The sequence below is a fragment of the Schistocerca serialis genome, chromosome 1, assembly GCF_023864345.2.
Source record: "Schistocerca serialis cubense isolate TAMUIC-IGC-003099 chromosome 1, iqSchSeri2.2, whole genome shotgun sequence".
NCBI lineage: Eukaryota > Metazoa > Arthropoda > Insecta > Orthoptera > Acrididae > Schistocerca > Schistocerca serialis.
The window spans coordinates 389,257,941-389,281,680 of NC_064638.1; the positions used below are offsets into that span (position 1 = coordinate 389,257,941).

The following is a 23,740-nucleotide window of genomic DNA, read 5'->3' on the forward strand; positions in this document are numbered from 1 at the left end:
CCTGATGGACAACTGGGTGGTAGTCTTACCAATATAAAGCTGTGCAATGATTGCAGCAGGGCTGGTAAATGGCTGCTTTCACAGATGGCCTGGCCCCTGATGGGATAGGATAAACCCGTGACAGGATTGGAATCTGAAGTGCCAGGTGGGTGGACCGGGCAGGTCGTGCACCTAGGTCTTCCACAGGGATATGGTTCTTGTGGCAAGGGGTTGGGATTGGGAGTGGCACTTTAGAAGAGGTGGGAAGTATATCGGTTAGGATGTCTCTCATTTATGAGCACTACGATAGGTAATCAAAGCCTTAGGGAAGGAAGTCGTTCAGTTGTTCCAGTCTGGGGTGATACTGGGTGACGAAGGGGATACTCCTTTGTGGCTAGTTTTTGGGGGTGGTGGGAGGATTGGGGCTGTGAGAAGAAATGGTATGGGAGATCTGTTCACAAAATATGTCTGGGAGGACAGTCCATGTCTGTGAAGTCCTGTCCCCATACCCTCCACCCAACAGTTTCCAATCCCTCTGTACTACCATCTCCTCCCCATTCTCATCTCCCACCCGATTTATTTGCAGCCCTCTGTCAATGCATCCACTCGTCTTTCTCCACTCTTCTCCTTTGTTACTTTTTTCCCCCACCTCCCTGCCCCACAATTTCCTGACAGTGCATCTGTTGGCAGTCTAGTCCCTGCGCACTCCATCAGACAGCATCCGTCTCTCTCTCTCTCTCTCTCTCTCTCTCTCTCTCTCTCCCCACCTGTACACTACTATCCCTTCCCCTTCCCTTCCCACACCTTCAAGATTGATGCTGGCATTCGTGTGTGTGTATGTGTGTGTGTGTGTGTGTGTGTGTGTGTGTGTGTGGCGCGCGTGGGGTCGTGCGCGCGCATCTTCACTGATGATGATGAAGGCTGCGGCCGCAAGATATATGTGAGTGTCTTTTAATCGTGACTGTCTTCTTTACGGTAAGTAGCACTCTATCTTTTCTTACATTGTTGAATGAAGTTACTATTGTTTGATTTAATGTATTGAATAATGCAGAAAATAAATAACAGTCCAGATTAAACATGCTCTATCTTGGAAAACCATGTCCACACATGAAGTCATTTGCTTCAAATGACCATGCCTACCAAACCCATGAATTCTGACCATTCCTCCTAGGACATCCTGTATGTGTTAAAGCGCTAGATTAATGGAATTCTAAGAACCCCAAGAAGATGAGTGTGGGAAGAAACAAATTTATTATTGCTATATTATTTTCAAATGACCAAGTTGTTCTAGCACACAATGAAAGTGTTTTACAAGAAAAAGTATTTAGATTGAATAATATTTTTCAAAACTCATCAAATGGTTCTACCTGTAAATGAAACGAAAGAAATGGTAATGGAAGGGAAACACACAAGAAGAGCAAAAATACTGGTAAACAATAAAATAGTAGCACAGGTAAATTCGTTTGAATATCTTATGACAGAGATATTAGTACACAAAACTAATTTGTTTGTAGTTTAAATAAGCAGAAATATAATGCTATAAGTGACTGTGTAGGAAGGTACCTTGGTACAACTGTGAGGAAAGACAGAACACTCAGACTACATAATATGGTGGCTAAGCCTACTCTTATGTACGGTAGTGAAAACTGGAAAGAAAAGGAGATGAATGACAATTTTAAGCAGCTGAGATGAGGTTTGCGAGGTCACTCCTTGAACTAACACTAAAGAGAGAATGGGGAATGGAGATATAAGACAACACCTACTAGTAAAAGTCAAGAGATTAGGGGAGGGGAAAAAAGGATGGTATGAACACATCAAAATAAGTAAACCTGAGCACCTGCCATGGCTAGCAAAACCTGAAAACAGGATATAGGATGACCACTGAAGAGATGGAGGTGGGGGGGAGGGGGGTGGGAAGGAGGGGACAATTTTGTTAACCATTTTACTGCTGTGGGCACGTACACACATCCTGCTACACCATTCCCAAGGTGTTGTGGATGTGTATATGCACACCGCTTGGATTTTTGTGTAGGACTATGGTCATCTGACTGTGTCCTAAGCAGCCGATTTCTCACTACTACAGATGAGATACTTCCATATCACGATGAATAAAGAAGTTTTGAGTCTTTATCATACAACATATTATCCATTTTCCTCACTGCATGCCATCATTGGAAAAAAGAAGAAGAAGAAGAAGAAGAAGAAGAAGAAAACTCGTTATGATATCTTGAATAATTTATGAGATATGACAATTGTTATGTCAGCATGATGTGCAAGGATGTGAATGGGTGCATCACACACGACCACCTTTGGGATATAAAACCCAATAGCTTCAGAACAATATGAAATATCCTTCTGCTGTCAATCTTAAACAAAATTTTGATATCTAATCTAAATTTCATTCACTGCAACGTTTGAGCTAAAATCAACCACGCACAAAGTTCACACAATGCATTTTTACCTCTGAACATTCTTTAAAATTTCATGCTTTAATATGAGCGTAAATCAAATTTTTTCACCTAATAGTTTTTGAAAGATTGGATAAGTATTTCACATCGCCTGGAACGTCATCTCTCAGCACAGGCAATGTTTTACTTAATTTGATGCAGCGCAGTGCATATGATGGATAACGAGAAGAAATTCAGTTCTTTATTGAGTGAAGAGATCAGACTAAGAGACGCAAAATCAATTTTTTTCACCTAACAGTCTTCAAAAACTCGGATGATAAGTATTTCATATCAGCCAGAACACTGTCTCTCACTGCAGGCAGCAGCATTTGGCAAGTAGTAAAGCCATAACAAAAGCTGCCTCAGCACAGTATGTAAAGAGCATTTTGTTGTAGTGAAAGGGTTAAATTCACTTAGTTTTGGGATGGGTTAACACTCACTTCTTCAAATAGGAGGAGGAGGAGGAGATGTAGTATATATTTTGGACCAGGTGATGGTGGGACTGAAACAGTGTGTCAAAGTAACAGTTTCAGAAATCCCACAATTTTGAACATGGCAGCACCCAAAACTTTCAATAAATGGTGTATACCGGCAATTAGTCACAACCGAGTGGGCTATACACATTATTCACTGAAAGTTTCAGAAGTGGTTAATTTTTCAGTCTATATTATCATTTCATATTGAGCAAGGACAGTGAAGGCATATTAGCAAGATTTTCTAAAATAAGATAGTCAGTATTTTTTTTAAAGGACAGTAATTTTCAAATAGTTACAACTGTTCAATGCAGATCAGGTAAAAGCTGTCAAATGTATCACTGAAACTCAATATGTCATCACTGACTATAACAAGCACTGCAACAAATGTTGCTAATGGCAATAGGAAACACAACAGCTGCTTGGACTGCCCCCAGTTGTGTTTTTGAAGTTGCCGTCTAGAACCTTACAGCTACAGTATGGCTCTTATTCACAGTATCACATTACAGAGACTGGTCAGGGGAATATTACTGTCCGAAGTACAGTGAATGGAGCCATTTTTACTTAGCAAATCTCGATTATAAATGAGCATGGCTGAGGTACTTGCTAGTTCATCTCTAGAATTTTACTGAACTTGACAATGTCAGAACTTTCTTGTGTTTTTCAGTAATTATTTTCCTGTATTCAAGTCTCATAGTGGCAAAATCTTTCAGTACCTTAAGGCAAAGAAGCGTACACAATGTTTGTGTATCCAGTTTGCCCAAAGTTACCACTTGGGATATATGACCATGAATTTTCAACTGTGTTGGCAAACAGATGTTTTATTCTGAACTGCATGTGAGCCAAATTACTAGCATCAGTAAACACATTCTCAGAATATCAAACAATGGAAAATCCAGGATGGAATGTAACAACATTATGAAAAGCTCCCCATATAGGGGAGATGCTGAGTCACAGGTAGGCACAACAAAACGACTGTTCCAAATAAAGCTTTTGGCCCGTAAGGCCTTTGTCAAAAATAGATCACGCACACGCAGCACGCGTGCACGCACACACACATGACTGCAGTCTAAGGCAACTATAGCAACACACTCAAAATACAATATTTATATTGAAAATCATTCACTCTTGAACTACTTCCCCCTAATATTTGGAAGTTGGGACTATTTGCTCCCAACAAGTTGCACTACATGAGAATACCTGTGAGAATGACCATTTCAAATCTAGTTCACTGATATACATTACAAGCTGTTGATTCTTCAGTTGGCAATCTACAGCGTTCTGTTAAATTCACAAAGAGACAGATGGGTTGGTCTTTGCTTGGCTTCAGAAGCCCCAACTACCTGCATAGCTCCTCCTCCTCCTCCACCACCACCACCACCACCACTTCCAACTCCAAAACATGCTATGAACCTTTAAAATTGAGTAATAGGGGAACTGGTTCATATAAAGATGTGGTTGTTAAGGGAGAGAGGGACTGTACATATATTCAGCTTCAAAACGTTGAAAGCAACTCATATACGCATAGCGCATTACTTTGCTTGTACTGTGTGTCACACAGAAATTCGTTTAACCCTGTACTTATACCATCTTCTGGATAAACAGGACAAGATGGGATGCTCCTGATTGAATGAGCTGATATAAATTCAAAACATGAAGGCCACTTGGTCAGTTTATTTTAGGCTTGTTAGTATTGCTATGTACACCAATTTCTTTGTGTCATTTTATGTAAAAAGTCATCAGCAATGCTGGCCAAAGACTTCTACATCTACATCTATATACATACTCCGCAATCCACCATACGGTGCGTGGCGGAGGGTACCTCGTACCACAACTAGCATCTTCTCTCCCTGTTCCATTCCCAAACAGAACGAGGGAAAAATGACTGCCTATATGCCTCTGTACGAGCCCTAATCTCTCTTATCTCATCTTTGTGGTCTTCCCACGAAATGTAAGTTCGCGGCAGTAAAATTGTACTGCAGGCGGCCTCAAATGCTGGTTCTCTAAATTTCCTCAGTAGCAATTCACGAAAAGAACACCTCCTTTCCTCTAGAGACTCCCACCTGAGTTCCTGAAGCATTTCCATAACACTCGCGTGATGATCAAACCTACCACTAACAAAACTAGCAGCCCGCCCCTGAATTGCTTCTATGTCCTCCCTCAATCCGACCTGATAGGGAGCCCAAACGCTCGAGCAGTACTCAAGAAAAGGTCGTATTAGTATTTTATAAGAGGTCTCCCTTACTGATGAACCACATCTTCCCAAAAGTCTACCAATGAACCAAAGACGACTATCTGCCTTCCCCACAACTGCCATTACATGCTTGTCCCACTTCATATCACTCTGCAATGTTACGCCCAAATATTTAATCGATGTGACTGTGTCAAGCGCTACACTATTAATGGAGTATTCAAACATTACAGGATTCTTCTTCCTATTCATCTGCATTAATTTACATTTATCTATATTTAGAGTTAGCTGCCATTCTTTAAACCAATCACAGATTCTGTCCAAGTCATCTTGTATCCTCCTACAGTCATTCAACAATGACACCTTCCCGTACATCACAGCATCATCAGCAAACAGCCGCACATTGCTATCCACCCTATCCCACAATCCAAACGATCATTTATGTAGATAGAAAACAACAGCAGACCTACCACACTTCCCTGGGGCACTCCAGATGATACCCTCACCTCTGATGAACACTCACCATCGAGGACAACGTACTGGGTTCTATTACTTAAGAAGTCTTCAAGCCACTCACATACTTGGGAACCAATCCCATATGCTCATACCTTAGTTAGGAGTCTGCAGTGGGGCACCGAGTCAAACGCTTTCCGCAAGTCAATGAATATGGCATCCATCTGATACCCTTCATCCATGGTTCGCAAGATATCATGTGAAAAAAGGGCGAGTTGTGTTTCGCACGAGCGATGCTTTCTAAAGCCGTGCTGATGCATGGACAGCAACTTCTCTGTCTCAAGGAAATTAATTATATTCGAACTGAGAATATGTTTGAAAATCCTGCTATAAGAAGCCACCTTCATTCTGCCAACGACCTTATCAAAAAGAGCAGAGAGGCAGACAGAGTTTCAGGTGAACGTCTTCACATGAGGTGGAAAACTACCACTAAAAGGTGGAAGAAGCAACAATGATCAACACACAAAGATGCAGATGGCAAAGGAAACTGCTACATTAAAGACACACGATGTTTATACACAGGACACATGGCTTGTCACAGGTTAAAGATTCCACAGTCTGATACCCTGTAATTAATGTTTCAGCAAATCGAGTGGAAGTGGCTAACTGCCATCCAATCTTAATTCTTTCTCGAGCACCATATGTTTGCTGTCTTGTCTGTTTTGTAAGTATGTGCAGTGCATCGTGAAGTATGGCTGGCAGCGCACCGGCAGCACTGATCCCCACCACTGCAATGTGTCAATCACAAAGTAGCTTTAATCAGAGTGTGGTCCCCATTCAGATATCAAGGAGAGGACTGCCAAGGGGGAAGTAAGCATGAGAAAACTGAACAAACAATGAAAAAATAACATTCTACAAGTTGGAGCACGGAATGTCAGAAGTTTAAACATGATAGGGAAACTAGGTAATCTGAAAAGGGAAACAAAAATGCTCAATCTAGATAACCGGGGGTCAGTGAAATGAAATGGAAAGAAGATAAAGATTTCCGGTCAGACAAATGTAGGGTAATATAAAGCAGCAGAAACTGGTGTGTCAGGATTAGGTTTTGTTAGAATAAAAATGTAGGTAGAAGGCAAATAACAGTGAACAGTTCATTGACAAGGCCAAATATCAGAACTGACAGCAAACCAGCACCAAAAATAATTGTTCTCACATACACTGATCAGTCAGAACAATATGACTACCTACCTAATAGCAGGCATGTCCATCTTTGGCATGGATAACAGCGGCAATGTGTCATGGCATGGAAGTGACAATCTAGAAAAATTTTAAGTTTTGGGAAGACATGGAAGTCTGACCGGAGCCATATCAGGTGAATAAGGCAGGTGTGGCAACAATTCATACCTTAGTTCATGTAATTTTGCCATGGCGACGGCACGTGTGCGCAGTCTTGATGGAAGATTACTTTCTTCCGTGCTAAACCTGGCTTTTTTTTGCGTATCTTTTGTTGAAATTTGTCCAGGAGGTTAGCTTAGTATTCTCCAGTAATTGTTTGTCCAAAAACAAACAGAATCTCCTTTGCATCCCAGAACACAGATACTAAGCCCTTTCCCGCCGAAGGAACTGTCTTTGCTTTCTTTGGTGGTGGAGAATCAGCATGTTTCCACTGCTTTGACTGTTGTTTTGTCTCCGGGGTATAGTAGTGCACCCAAGTTTCATCTGTGGTCACAAACCGGAGCAACAAATCTTGTTTCTTTCTCCTAAAATGGGTCAAACATTGTTCCGATATGTCCATTCTCGTATGCTCTTGATCCAGTGTCAAGAGTCACAGCACCCATCTTGCGGATAATTTCTTCATTTCTAATTCTTCAGTTAAAATGTGATATACCCTTTCAATTGGTGATCCTCAATAACCATTTTTTGCACTTTTGCAATGATTTCTGGAGTAGTGACACATCTTGGCCGACCACTGTGGGGATCATCATCTAAACTCACCCGACCAAATTTAAATTCATTTGTCCACCTGGAAACAGCAGAATATGAAGGAGCAGAGACCCCCTGTGTATTCTAGAAATCGGCATAAATGTCCTATGCTTACGTATCTTTCTTTACGAAGTACTTAATCACTGCTCGAATCTCAATATTTTCCATCTTCGCAAATCACTACGCAGGAACAACAACAGAGCCACATCACCACCACAGCTCTCTTCCAAGAGCACTGACGTGGTACGTGTTTACAGGCAACAGTACAATGAATATCATGTGAACAACTCACTGCGCTAATGCTGACTTCACATGGTGATTCCGAGAACTTTTCAAACCAACCTCATACTATGTCCAGTATTAAAGTCTGGCGTTAGTTCCACCACGGTTAACCTGTCCTCTTTTATCAGTCTGCCCAGCCTACGATGTCCAACTAATGTAATGAAGGATGGCCACCCAACCACAAGAAGTCTAGAAGCGCTTTCACCTTGGTTTCGCCATGTGTTCACGACACTCACCACAGCACTCCTTGAACACCCGACAAGTCGTGCAGTTTCCGAAATGTGTGTGTTGAGCCTGCCCCCCAGTCAAACTCAGGTAGATTGTGTGACTCCCTTATTCTACACATGGACAGCACTGTCAATGATACTGCATTCACTATGCGGTTGTCTGATAGCATTCATTCCTCACCAGGTGACACTGTTTGGACAGGTTTATATTGATAGTACGTTGGTGGTCACTATGTTCTGGCTGATCATAGTTATAATAGAGGGAAACATTCCACGTAGGAAAAATATATCTAAAAACAAAGATGATGTGACTTATCAAATGAAAGTGCTGGCAGGTTGACAGACACACAAACAAACATAAACATACACACAAAATTCCAGCTTTCGCAACAAACTGTTGCCTCATCAGGAAAGAGGGAAGGAGAGGGAAAGACGAAAGGGTGTGGGTTTTAAGGGAGAGGGTAAGGAGTCATTCCAATCCCGGGAGCGGAAAGACTTACCCTAGGGGGAAAAAGGGACGGGTATACACTCGCGCGCGCGCGCCCACACACACACACACACACACACACACACACACACACACACATATATATATATCCATCCACACATATACAGACACAAGCAGACATATTTAAAGACAAAGAGTTTGGGCAGAGATGTCAGTCGAGGCAGAAGTGCAGAGGCAAAGATGTTGTTGAATGACAGGTGAGGTATGTGTGGCGGCAACTTGAAATTAGTGGAGATTGAGGCCTGGTGGATAACGGGAAGAGAGGATATATTGAAGAGCAAGTTCCCATCTCCGGAGTTCGGATAGGTTGGTGTTAGTGGGAAGTATCCAGATAACCCGGACGGTGTAACACTGTGCCAAGATGTGTTGGCCGTGCACCAAGGCATGTTTAGCCACAGGGTGATCCTCATTACCAACAAACACTGTCTGCCTGTGTCCATTCATGTGAATGGACAGTTTGTTGCTGGTCATTCCCACATAGAATGCGTCACAGTGTAGGCAGGTCAGTTGGTAGATCACATGGGTGCTTTCACACGTGGCTCTGCCTTTGATCGTGTACACCTTCCAGGTTACAGGACTGAAGTAGGTGGTGGTGGGAGGGTGCATGGGACAGGTTTTACACCGGGGGCGGTTACAAGGGTAGGAGCCAGAGGGTAGGGAAGGTGGTTTGGGGATTTCATAGGGATGAACTAAGAGGTTACGAAGGTTAGGTGGACGGCGGAAAGACACTCTTGGTGGAGTGGGGAGGATTTCATGAAGGATGGATCTCATTTCAGGGCAGGATTTGAGGAAGTCGTATCCCTGCTGGAGAGCCACATTCAGAATCTGATCCAGTCCCGGAAAGTATCCTGTCACAAGTGGGGCACTTTTGTGGTTCTTCTGTGGGAGGTTCTGGGTTTGAGAGGATGAGGAAGTGGCTCTGGTTATTTGCTTCTGTACCAGGTCGGGAGGGTAGTTGCGAGATGCGAAAGCTGTTGTCAGGTTGTTGGTGTAATGCTTCAGGGATTCCGGACTGGAGCAGATTCGTTTGCCACGAAGACTTAGGCTGTAGGGAAGGGACCGTTTGATGTGGAATGGGTGGCAGCTGTCGTAATGGAGGTACTGTTGCTTGTTGGTGGGTTTGATGTGGACGGACGTGTGAAGCTGGCCATTGGACTGGTGGAGGTCAATATCAAGGAAAGTGGCATGGGATTTGGAGTAGAACCAGGTGAATCTGATGGAACCAAAGGAGTTGAGGTTGGAGAGGAAATTCTGGAGTTCTTCTTCACTGTGAGTCCAGATCATGAAGATGTCATCAATAAATCTGTACCAAACTTTGGGTTGGCAGGCCTGGGTAACCAAGAAGGCTTCCTCTAAGCGACCCATGAATAGGTTGACGTACGAAGGGGCCATCCTGGTACCCATGGCTGTTCCCTTTAATTGTTGGTATGTCTGGCCTTCAAACATGAAGAAGTTGTGGGTCAGGATGAAGCTGGCTAAGGTAATGAGGAAAGAGGTTTTAGGTAGGGTGGCAGGTGATCGGCGTGAAAGGAAGTGCTCCATCGCAGCGAGGCCCTGGACGTGCGGGATATTTGTGTATATCCCAGCCAAATGAATGTCATTCAGCATCTCTATCTATAGCCCTATGCTTTGTTTCACACCTATTATGCAGTAATCTCTGTTTCTTTAGAAGTTTATTTACAGTGATGTACACCACGAAGGTTCCTGACCATCATGAGCTGTTCTACTGGGTACATATCTATCCAGTGCATGGTCAGCTATTCTTTTAAACTTGGGCCAGAGTTCCTCGACATGCTCCTGTCCTGAGCTGAGAGTGTACATAATATATGCTTGTTTTAGTTGTCCTTTGTTCTTTGGTAATGATAGTTGCTACAACTGCATCATGGTGACTGCTACCAGTTTCAATGTGGATACCCTCAAAGAGGCCAGGTCTATTTGTTGCCATTAGATCCAATATATTTCCATCATGAGTGGGGTTTCTAACTACCTGTTCTAGGTAGTTTTCAGAGAAGGCATTTAGTGAAGTTTCACAGGATGTCTATCACATTACCCACTAACAAAACTGTAATTTTCCCAATTAATTGTTGCATGATTAAAGTCTCCTCCAATAATTACAGTATGATGAGGAACTTATGTACAAGTGAACTGAGGTTCTCTCTAAATTTTTCAGTTACATCAGGACATGAGTCTGGTGGGCGACTGAAGGATCCAATAATCATTTTATGCCCACCCTGATATTGAGTCTTGCTCAACTCGTCTTGCATGCAGCTTCAATTTCTACCTTGGTGGCTTTGAGGTCTTTGTCCACTGCAATAAATACATCACTTCCATTCTCCACCAACCTATCCTTTTGATATACATTTAAATTTTCCCCAGAAATCTCACTGCTATCAATATCAAGTTTGAACCAGCTTTCTGTACCTAGTATTATGTGAGCTTCACTGTTTTTCATGAGCTCTTCAAACTGGCACTTTGTTGTGAATGCTTCGGCAATTTACGACTAGGATTTTAATACTCTCACCTGTGGGAGGCATTTCTTTCGATCTTATACAGATCCTTCTGGGTTTCCTAAAGCTACCATTATCTGGACTGGACGGACAGTCATCTAAACTAAAAAAAAAACAACCTCATGTGCCCCCCCCCCCTCCCCACAAACAGTCAGCTGCCTGAGAAGCAGCCTCTGATGTGTAGTGCACACCCGACCCATAAGGGAACCCTGTAGTTCTCAAACCTATGGTGCAAGCCCAGGAAGTTGCAACGTAGCTTGCCACAGAATCTTCGAAGTCTCTGGTTCAGTCCTTCCACTCAACTTCCCCCCCCCCCCCCCAAAAAAAAGGATTAGGAGAGCAAAGATAGCTTTATCCATTCATCCATCAATTTACAAGCATGTTCATAATACAATAGATGTAAAAGTATTATGGAAGAGATATCTATGACGACTCCCAACTCTCAAGCATACATTTACTGATTTTTAACAGTTGGGCTGGAAAATTGCTTGTTCATGCCAAAGTACATGTCAACCAGATAAAAGGATTGGCTCCTTTTAAGTTTCTGGATTACTTAATGAATGCATGCTTATCATTCTTGTCTATGTATCATTTCTATCACAAGAGATTTCATATCCATCTTTCATAATTTGTTGAGACACTCTTGATCAATGGAATTTCTCAATTCAGTCAATTGTTGGATCAATTGCCTGAATTTAATTTCATATTTTTTATAATTAAATCAATGTATGTATTTAGGAGCACCAGAAATGAAATTAATCACAAACTCAGATTTAAATTTGGTAACCATGTGGCAGACAGTGCAGGAATTCTGCTACCTTGGTAGTAAAATAAGAACCATGTATGCACAGGCAAAGAGGGCATTTCCAGACACAAGAAGGAAATTAGTATTGAACAAAGGCCTTAATTTGTGAAAGAAATTCCTGAGAATGTGTGTCCAGGGCACTATGCTGTATATAAGTTAATCAATGGGGGGTAACAGAATACAGAAGGAATCAAAGCATTTGATATGTAAAGTTAGCAAAAGATACTGAAAATGAAGTACACTGGAAAAATAAGAAAAGTGAAAGTTCTCTGCAGATATGGTAAGGAAGAAACATGTTGAAAACACTGACAAGAAGAAGAGACATAATGATGGGACATGTATTAAGACATAATGAAATATCTTCCACAGTACGTAAGGGAAGACAGATCAGAATATACACCAAACAATTGAGGACACTGGGTGAGGGGAGCTATTGAAGAGACTGGGCGAGGGGAGGAAATCGTGGTGGGTAACATCAATGCTATTAAAAGTTTGATCATGTAATGTGTCACAAGTGACAAGGATATTTATATGCTGATGTATAATATTCTCAGTAATCAGGTTTAGCCCACAGAGCCACACAAAAAAAACAGCTGTTTAACAGTCCCTATTCAAAAATGTAGGGTTCAGCAAACCACACTTATTTCCACTCCTCAAATGAAGTTATGGGAGTTTTTGAATTCATTATTTTGGACTTGCATGGTTCAATGCAGACATCACTAATCTGAAATAACTAGACACTCCCTAAATCAGATGATCTCCCTATAATTATCTTCTTACATACTCATAAAAATAGAAATGTGTGGTGTTTATTACTTGTAATGATCAGTGAAAATCAAATTGGGAAAAGAATTTGCACCTTACACATAGACATCAGAAGAGAAAACAAAATGTTGAATTTCTTTACAAGAGAATACAAACTTCAGATAATCATACCTCATACTGAAGAAGAAAACCACATAATTGAGTGTTACAGAAGGACCCTTGTTACAAATGTCGAAAACTCTCTAAAGTTAACTTAAATGCAAACTTTTAGGGAAACAGTGACTTGACTGCTTAAAGAAATTGTACAAAATGCATCTGGAATATCATACTTTCCGTTCTTATGAAGCAATCTGATCAGTACATGTCGTTGCTGTTAACTGGTTCTTACCATTTTGTAATGAGTCTCTGTCTACTTGGGTCAGCTTTTTCAGGTGGATCATATTTCTCAAGAGTAGGAAGAATTTTGATGGGAAGGCCAGTCCCTTCGACAGCACCTGCCATGTACTCAACACCTCCCAGCTTCCATTCACCCGCAGTATTGACGAATACAGATGACAAGCAGACATTGTTGTGACGCAAGTTCCCGTCATTATTGAGAAAGCTTAAAGCACGCTGAAAAAGTACAAGGTGCTCATTTTACTCACAAAAGTAACTAAATATGCAATCGTAAATATGAAAAAAAGATGACAGATTACCAACATTTGATGCATACTTACAGTAATCTGAAATATTCCCCATGACAAGTATAGATCACGTTGATGACCTTCCCTTGAAAGCTGTGCCAAGTGAGTTTCCAGAGGCACAACAAATTCTGTAGCCAAGTACAAAACCTTCTCAGTCTAAAAGCAAAGTTAATACATGAAACAATGAAGAATTACTAACAGGTACACAATATATGGACGGATAACACAGAAATTTCCATAGCATTCAAGATATGTGAATTATTTTCCATATAAATTAAAATGCTACTAAGACAATCTGTACAACAAATCGAAAGATTCCAAAAGATTTCCAGCTGAAACAACACCATTTCCAACATACATGAGGTGTGCTCAAAAAATTCCGAAACTTTGTCCGTAAAATTTTTTCTATGCCTACCCTTTACTTACTGTGCCTGGTCTCCTTTAAAATATTTTCCTCCACAATCGATACACTGCTCCCAATGCCATTTCTACTTCCGGAAGCAGTCTTGGTGCACCTCATGCTGGATCATGTGAAGCACTGTGCAAATTTTCTTTTATCCTATCTACCGTTGCAAATCTTCAGCCTTTCAACTTTGGAAATGAAAAGAAGTACACACCATGAGGCCCAGGTCTTAAAGAGTACAATGATTTTGTTTTTTGTGGAATAGTCATGCACCTGACATTGTAATTCTGTCAGAGACAGCAAAGGACTTGGAAGGGCAGTTGAACAGAATGGACAGGAGGATATAAGATGAACATCAACAAAAGCAAAACGAGGATAATAGAATGTAGTCGAATTAAGTCGGGTGATGCTGAGGGAATTAGATTAGGAAATGAGACACTTAAAGTAGCAAAGGAGTTTTGCTATTTGGGGAGCAAAATAATTGATGATGGTTGAAGTAGAGAGGATATAAAATGTAGACTGGCAATGGCGAGGAAAGCATTTCTGAAGAAGAGAAATTTGTTAACATCGAGTATAGATTTAAGAGTCAGGAAGTCGTTTTTAAAAGTATTTGTATGGAGTGTAGCCATGTATGGAAGTGAAACATGGACAATAAATAGTTTGGATAAGAAGAGAATAGAAGCTTCTGAAATGTGGTGCTACAGAAGAATGCTGAAGATTAGATGGGTAGATCACATAACTAATGAGGAGGTATTGGATAGGATTGGGGAGAAGAGAAGTTTGTGGCACAACTTGACTATAAGAAGGGATCAGTTGGTAGGACATGTTCTGAGGCATCAAGGGATCACCAATTTAGTATTGGAGGGCAGTGTGGAAGGTAAAAATCGTAGAGGGAGACCAAGAGATGAAAACACTAAGCATATTCAGAAGGATGTAGGTTGCAGTAGTTACTGGGAGATGAAGAAGCTTGGACAGGATAGAGTAGCATGGAGAGCTGCATCAAACCAGTCTCAGGACTGAAGACCACCACAACAACAACAACAACAACAGTCATGCACCAACAGGGATGAATGTATGGGTGCATTATCGTAAGCCATGAACTGTCTCGCCACATTTCAAGCCATTTCCTTCTCACATTTTCTTGCATGCATAGCAACACATATCGATAGTACCATTGATTAACAGTTTGTTTCTGTGGCACGAATTCATGATGAACTAATCCTTCAAAGTCAAAGAAAACTATCAGCATGGCTTTAACATTGACGTGACCTGCCGAGCTGTTTTTGGTTTTGGTGAACCTTTCCTGACCCACTGCGAAGACTGAACCATGGTCTCAACATCGTAAGCGTAGACCCACATCTCATCACCAGTTATGATCCATTTAAGGAACATCTTGTTCTTATTTGCATGATCCAACGGCTCTTCACAGATTGCGAGGCAAAGGTCCTACTGGTCTTGACTCATGTCACAGGACAAACTTGGTGGCAACACGAAGCATTCCGAGATGATGTGTCAGGATTTCATGACATGATCCAACTGAAATGTTACATTCTTCTGCAATCACTTGGACAGTCAGTCTTGAATTGCCACAAACAATTTCGTTGATGTTCCAGACATTATCATTGTTGGTAGACGTCAAAAGGTCATCTTTAATTTCCATCCAGCCATTTTTAAACCAAGTTTACCATTTTTAACGCCAAGTACAGCCTAAGCACTCATCACCGTATGCTTTCTGCATCATTTGGTGTGTCTTTGTAAATGTTTTCTTGAGTTTCACACAAAATTTAAATGCAGATGAATTGCTCCTCTAACTCCGCCATCATGAAATTCGCGAACTTTGTGAAAAAACTTTACGCAATACAGAAGTGAACAATAACTAACAAACATACAACAATCAAACTTCCAGCAGTTACAGATTAAATACAGGTGTGTGCAGCGATGCTAACTGCATTTTGATCCAACACACCATTGGCACGAAATTATGAATGTTCTGGAATTCTCTGAACACACCTCGTACAAATATTCCCGGACACAAAGGACCACTAAATTAATGTTTATTTTGAAATTTGGTTCACACTTTTAGTAAACAATCATTTACTATGAACACAAACAACAAAATAAGTAGACACAAAGTGAAATTTTAAAGAAAGAGCAAAGACTGTGCATACCACACACTGAATAGTCATGCATTGGCATTTCACATCTTTCAAGAACCCATGCTATTAACCATTGGTGCATTATTCACATCAGAGAGAGTTTCTAAGTACTTACACACATTATGCAGCATTTGTCTGCATTTATGCTCAGATTACTGTATAAAAGAGATTGTCTGCAAATCATATCGCATCACTTAAAATTTCTTGAAGCTAACATCCCTCTGTAGATGAGAGCACAATTTGCAAAATATCTATGACAGCTACTGATGCTATCCACAATCTTAGCTGATTGTGTTTTTGATATTAGTTAGAACACCTACAATGTTTCCCACAGACATGCCTATTACCACCACAACTTGCAATGATGACACAAGATGGTCCTTTCGGCCCCTTTGTTAACACACTGTTATGGATGTACTTCAGAACAATTATGACTTAACAGTCACAGCAATTCCATTAAATTTTATGACTCATTAACCAACAAGAAAACATCAAATTTTGCAATAGAAAAGTGTAAGCATGAATTTCACCTTGTGACAATTTCAAATGCAGGGAGTTAAGCTCGTTAGGAGTTATCAAGAAAGTACAGCTGAGCTCACTAATCAGCTGACACGACACATCCTAAGGCATCAAGAACATGGTTAATTTAAGTGGCAGCCTGTTGTCATGGGCTAATGTGCTACAGTACACTGTAAATATCATACTTAAATTATGCCATTTCTCTTCGAATGCGAGCCAGAAATCGCATTAAAAGTATGCTTCTCTTTGAATGCATGCTGGTACTCAAATAAAAGGATAAAAAGTTGTTTTGCAGTGCTCTCTCCATGATAACTAGCAATCAGTGGCAAAGTGAGTGTAAAGTAATGTGCAAGGAATATGGTGAATTCTGTAGACGAACTGCTAAAGAGGCTCTTTGCCACTAGATATATGAAGGAAAAAAGCTGGTAGATGCCCCTTTCAAGTCCCTAGAACATTTCACCTGAGTGGTCTATGGGGAAATGTAAAATGCTCTCTAAAGATTTACACAGAGTATGAGGGATGTTTGAGGAGCAGTTGATGTATTGGCGTCACAGCACATGTTAAATTATTAATTAAAAAATGAAATATCTTTAACCATTTCAATCTCTATAGTAAAATTAACATATTCAATTTAATTACAATTACTACCCTCGTAAGTCAAAAGGCTAAAGGTAGTGGTAAAGTAGCAAATATATGAGGAAATTTAGTATGATAAGTGTATGGAAAGAGTTGGTTATATAAAATTTTGTGCAAGACACCACTGGTTAATTTAGTAACGGAGGAAAGTGTCGGATGTAAAAATTTTAGAGGAACATCAACGCTTGACTACAGCTAACAGGTTCAAGTGAATGTGTATTGCAGTAATTTAACAGAGAAGAACAAACCTGCACAGGATAAACTAGTATGGAGAGCTACAACAAACCAGCATTTGGAATGAAGACCCCCAATAAAAGCTGATACTTAACCAATGTGAATGTTCACTTGTAGAAGTGTGGCTGAAGGTACCTGAAAGGCATATCCAGCAGGAATCTGGAGAGACAGATATGTCAATTTCATACTTAAATCTAAAGCCATAACAGATATGTTGGAGCATTTACTAACAAGAATAAATAATAAAGAACAGAGCTTGCACCTTGCCAACACAAGTTAACAAGCTGAATCAAGCTGAAAGAATTTAAATTGGATGGTGGGTAGCAGGAATTATTGTTCTAAAAGCTAGAATTTTTTTTCCTCTACTTGTAAATGCGTCTATCAGCAGTACTGGAATTTTGCTTCCTAAACAGATCAGCTGTTCTATCTCCTTGTAACTTTAAGAGAATTTTTATTTTGCGAAAATTACGATCAATGGAAGGAACAATAGCAGAATGAGAACATTTCACTCTTAAAAGAGCCTAAGTTAAGTGTATAAAGTTGCAGGAAAGCCAGAATAACTTTGTTTCAAGTTAAACAACATGAGAAAGTTCACGCTTTTCATTAGCACTGACAAAGCAATTGTTCATTTGGAACTAAACAAAAAGAAGTAATGAATTACGTTTAGGACGGAATATTTATCAAAATTACTGGTGTAACAAGTACATGATGATGATGTATGAGCATCATTCCATTAAGTCAGTTTTGAGAAAAGCATTATCAAAATTGATGGTATTATAGAGAGACAATGCTGTATTTGTAGCTTTACATTAGGCCAAAATATTAACCTTTTTCTGCTCAGTATGCATTTAAATAATCACACCTCTGACAGTGATGCTTTAAAATCATGAAGAGTTGAAGAATTACTGTGTGTTTCTATTTCTTATAGAGGTCATTTTAGTACTGGAGCTAGCCCTCAGAAACATATAAAAAAGCAGTGCTGAAAAGGTGCAAGAAATTGAAGGTGACACATGCATGGTGCTGTTCATGGCTCCAAGGACTATGGGTAGAGAGTGCACATTACAGGCTCTCAAGTGTAGATGTGAGCTGAAAACTAGTAAGAAGATTGTTTTGAATTTAGCAGAGGAACAATGGAGAACTTCACCAGGTACGCATATAAAACCCTATATGCAGAATATGGTTATTCTGCATTTTTGGAAAAGCCTATTAATTAATAATGTCTGTAAAGCACATGTGGAAATTACCAGTGGTTAGTCAGTATGTTTTAGCTGAAAATGAAAATAAATGCTGTACTGAGATTGGTTAATCTTCAGTACATTAAATACAGTTATTATCAAAATTTTTGTATGCTTGTCTTTATTCTGATGCACTACGTGAATGTAGTTCGGAAACACTATAGCTGTTTAGAGGAACATAAATGTGGTTGCATGGTAGAAAATTTTTGATAGTTCGTGGGTCATGAAAAAAGGAAAGGTGTGTTGAGATAGGGAGAGGGAGAGTGGGATGGGCCACCTTGTGTTGGAAAACAATTTTTTTCTTTAAATAATGGAGAAACTAGCCAACAAGAAAGGATATATTATGAGAGATGTAAATTATAAAGGAATGTAGTTTTGTAGAAATACTATTGAGCAAGGCAGAGATTGGAAGAAAGAGTGAGGTTTTGTAACAGGAAAGGAATGTGTAGTATTCTCATCAAGAGAAATGTGCAACTCTGAGGGACTACACAGATATAGATTGTAAAAGAAAGAATTTTGGTAACTGGAAATGCTACTGCAAGGCATTCAGTTAAATGGATACTGTAAACAGCACTGAATGTGATACAAGCCTGCATACAACTCTTTTAGAAATTAGTTTGGATGTTATTTTTCAACAAGCGGCTATTCCTAAATAGAAAGGGTAAAGTAAGAAACTTTACACAGAATTTTATAAAATTTTCACACAGAGGTAAATTAATATATTTAGTTGCAACAGACACAACAGGATTCACACAAAATTATTGCTTTTTTTGTAACTTTGTGCCTAAATTACTGCACATAGCTGGCAACGTGAGGTATCGATATTTTCAGAGGGCTTATTATGACCATTTAGGAAAGATCACCCAAGCAGGCATGGAATACATTCTACTACTTTACTCTTCCACCTATTGTGGACTGTTTAAGAGTTATGTGGTGTTCCCTTTCCCCCTCTCTTTGCCTTTTCATTTCTCATGGTTAGTCTTAAGTGCATTAAATACAGCACAAATATAGACATTGGGCTATGGTAAAGAATAATTTGTTACCACAATCTTTATTTTGCCACCAAAATCTGACCTAGACCTCGGAGCTACTCTACACATCACAGATCACTGTAACCACACACTTAAGATCAAGGTGTAGATGGGTGGGAGGCCCGGGGTGAGGGGCGCTCTCGCACAGTAGCCACTGTACAGTGTGTAAACTTTTAGAGGGAAGAGTTGTGAGGGGAGTGCGGGGAGAGGAGGAAGCAAGCATTGGCTGGCGAGGGGAGAGGAGCCGTTGGGGGGGAGGACAAGGCACGCCTACCAGTTGCAGTGCTGGCACTAAAAATTGCGCGTCATGCTTACACGAAAGCAGCTGATAGGCTTGGAAGTAAAACTCGCCTTAAATGTTGTTCGTAAACGAAACTGAAATCGTCATGTACATTAAAATGTATATATATAAAAATACATCTAAAAACAAAGATGATGAGACTTACCAAACAAAGTGCTGGCAGGTCAATAGACACACAAACAAACCCAAACATACACACAAAATTCAAGCTTTTGCTACAAACAGTTGCTTCATCAGGAAAGAGCAGGAGCGGAAAGACTTACCTTAGGGGGAAAAAGGGACAGGTATACACTCGCGCACACACACACACACACACACACACACACACACACACACATATCCATCCGCACATACACAGACACAGACAGACATTTGTAAAGGCAAAGAGTTTGGGCAGAGGTGTCAGTCGAGGCGGAAGTAAAGAGGCAAAGATGTTGTTGAAAGACAGGTGAGGTATGAGCGGAGGCAACTTGAAATTAGCGGAGGTTGAGGCCTGGCGGATAACGAGAAATTATCCGCCAGGCCTCAACCTCCGCTAATTTCAAGTTGCCGCCACTCATACCTCACCTGTCTTTCAACAACATCTTTGCCTCTTTACTTCCGCCTCGACTGACATCTCTGCCCAAACTCTTTGCCTTTACAAATGTCTGTTTGTGTCTGTGTATGTGCGGATGGATATGTGTGTGTGTGTGCGAGTGTATACCTGTCCCTTTTTCCCCCTAAGGTAAGTCTTTCGCTCCCGGGATTGGAATGACTCCTTACCCTCTCCCTTAAAACCCACATCCTTTCGTCTTTCCCTCTCCTTCCTTCTTTCCTGATGAAGCAACTGTTTGTAGCGAAAGCTTGAATTTTGTGTGTATGTTTAAACCATTCATCCGGTTGCAATGAAACTTTCGTGAGTTGTTCTCCGAATGCCCGAAAAGAGTAATGAACAATGTTTTTTTACAGCTAGGTCACTGTTACATGCGTAGCGCAATTTATTAGGTTCAGGCTTGTCATGCAGTGGACCCGGGTTCGATTCCCACTGCTCGCAATTTTTTTTTTTCCATTTTATTTCATTCCCCGCAATGTTAAACTATTAATTATAAAATTTCAATATACTTAAACAGGTCATATAGTATATTGTAACTGTCAATCTCTATATATAAAAATGAATGTATGTACGTCTGCCCTCTGTGCATTCCAAAACCATTCATCCAATTGCGATGAAATTTTGGTGATTTGTTCTCCGTACGCCCACGAGGGTTCCTAGCCAAGAAAAAAAGAACTAAGGCACATTCTTGAGGAGATATGACGTCATAAACAATGAGATGCCACCGCGGGAAAATACCCAGATTTATGCATCCACTATTTGAGAATGAGAGTACTTAGCGATTAGCAACAAACGTTACATACAATTTCAAACCTTTAAGAGAATTTCTCTCGCAGACACCCCCCACAAAATAATGAAAGGAAAAAAGGTTGTCGCTCACTACATTTTCTCAGTACATACCGTAAATCTGCCGCAGTAGGCATGACGTTTTAATGTATTATTTCATTACTATTAACTCTAATCGCAACATATTTCGCATACAGTATCCACATATATCAGTAAATGCGCCGGCAAATTTATGTCTCTTTACGACATATAATTCAGGAGATATGATGTGGTAAACATCGAGATGCGTCAAAAAGTGCCACATGAGGCATGACGTTTTGTTCTATTATTTCTTCACTACTACGCAACACGTTTCGCAAATGTGCTAAAAAAAGTATTTGTAAATGGGGTGAAGCAATTTTTTCTGCTCCGTTTCCCTTTCGTAGCATTCAATCACACGCAATATCATTTTGTGAGCATTGCTACGTAATACTGGTTTCCTTCTAACCGTAGGCCTACCGGTAGGGGTTGTTGGTGACTCCCGAGATGGGCCAGCAACTGCCTCTTCACTCATTTTCATAATGTTTAGCGCAACTGCACAATAAAACCACGCAGAACAGTACAGCGCCAAACAATAACGAAGCAGACGACGATGGCTACCTTGTACAACACAGTCAGCTACGTAATGTTGGCAGCAGTCGAAACTGCGTGCCTACCGAAGCCTCCCGATGTTTACCGACTTCTACAGATTCAGGACTAGGGAGAGGTCTGCCATCTAAAAGTTTACACACTGTACTAGTGTTTCTCTGGCACTATTGGGAATTCTGTAGAACCAACCCCTGGTTGGCGCGATGATTTCCCTGTCAATAACCACCTATCAGTTTACTTGGTACATTTCATACGATCAGGTTGGTTATTATACTGCCAATGTTACATTACATGGTGCTATTGAACCAACTAAACTTTCTATTTCTTTGAGTTCGTAATTTTTCAATTTCTTTGAGTTTGTAAGGCAGCAGAGAGGGTTTAGAAGCAACAAGCAGTATATTTGTACGATTCCACATCTGGCAGATCCCTGGAGCAATACTGCTCTGTTTTCTTCTGTAATTCGTTTTCTTATTTTCATGTAGTCCCTGCTTCCAACAATAATTTTTGTTGTACACAGTGCTCAGAGGTTTTTGAGAATTAAGTGTAAACAGTGCACAAAAATTCAGCAGCATATTTCAATAACAAATTTCTTTGTGTCTTTCCATTATATTAATTTGACAAAGATTATTTGGTCAGACACAATGAATTCACTTACTTTCTGATCACATGCCAGCCATTCATCTCTGCAAATCATTTACATGCAACTATTTCCATGGATTAAAGATTAGTATCACTAACCACTGGTGAAAATGTCCTAGATTCAATTCCCAGAGATTAACTGGCATTCATGATGTGCAAAGGATTGAAAGCAGTCTCCTCAGCCCCGTGAAGTCACAACAGAAGCTATAAGGCCAAAAGAACCACACCAGGCTGTAGACCACACAACATTATTCATTTCTATGCTGTTTTTGAGATGCCATTTGATTCATTCAAAACTTATACTGGTCATTAACTCTGTCATCCATATCATGATATGATATGATATATACACATAATCAACTGGAGAGGAGAGTTGGAGAGAACCTATTACAGTTATCAAAGTGAATAGAATAGTATGATGTGCCATACGACTGGGATGTCATCCTACTATAGACCAGCTGTTGGTGTGACAGTCAAATGTGGGATGGTCAGCAGGTGTAAAATCAGTGTCTTCAATTCCAGACATATCACAGGTGCCCAACACACTCCCTCTCAGAGGACAAGCATACGCTGGTTTTTGCATGTTTCATTAAGCAAAGAGTCTATCACGATTATTTCAATTGGGCTAAAGCCACAGCCAAAAGAGTCAATTGTAGCAGGCAACAATGTGTCAGTCACAGGGATCTAAAATAACTATTGTGGATTTAACAGCAAGTATAGGACCACACTGTTGCTAGCTACACATATCACTATTCCACAACAAGAAGCAGCAATCACCCATACTATCTAAAAGAAACACCCCAGTACGTGGTGTGGAAGCCAATGCCCCAAACATCTATCTCCGCTCAATGCAGGTCACAGAGCACACAGATCAGCATGGGTGCAAGAACACCTTCAATGGATGCTCAGAGTATTGTAGAAGGTTGCCTCTAATGATAAGTCACAGTGCATGTTGGTACATTCTTACATTCTGACGGCAGAGTAGGTGTATGTAGACAACATGCGATAATCCATCTTGGAAAAGTTATTCCCATGTGGTGGAACTTCACATGGGATGAAACGGGGTTGTTTCTTAGATGTCTGGCACAGCTCTCATCTGTAGTTACTTGGTTTCATGTTAGATGGATCATTCTGCACAACAGATAATAATGATGCGAACAAGCCATTTTACATCCACATTTCAAATTAATTTGTGCCTATGGTTGCATTCTGAACATTTCTAAGTGTCCTTTATTTAAAAAAAAAAAAAAAAAAAAAGAGAGAGAGAGAGAGAGAGAG

General features: G+C 40.4%; 1 protein-coding gene across 1 annotated transcript in view; it reads right to left on the reverse strand.

Moving 5' to 3' along the window:
- LOC126471273 (N-terminal kinase-like protein) overlaps window positions 1-23,740 on the reverse strand; it is a 123,833-nt gene that overhangs the window by 74,511 nt on the left and 25,582 nt on the right. Inside the window, exons 3-4 of the mRNA XM_050099395.1 lie at window positions 13,337-13,459; window positions 13,009-13,232 (exon numbers count right to left, since the gene is read on the reverse strand). Of these exons, the coding sequence (XP_049955352.1) occupies window positions 13,009-13,232; window positions 13,337-13,459 (347 nt within the window). The remainder of the gene's footprint in view (window positions 1-13,008; window positions 13,233-13,336; window positions 13,460-23,740) is intronic.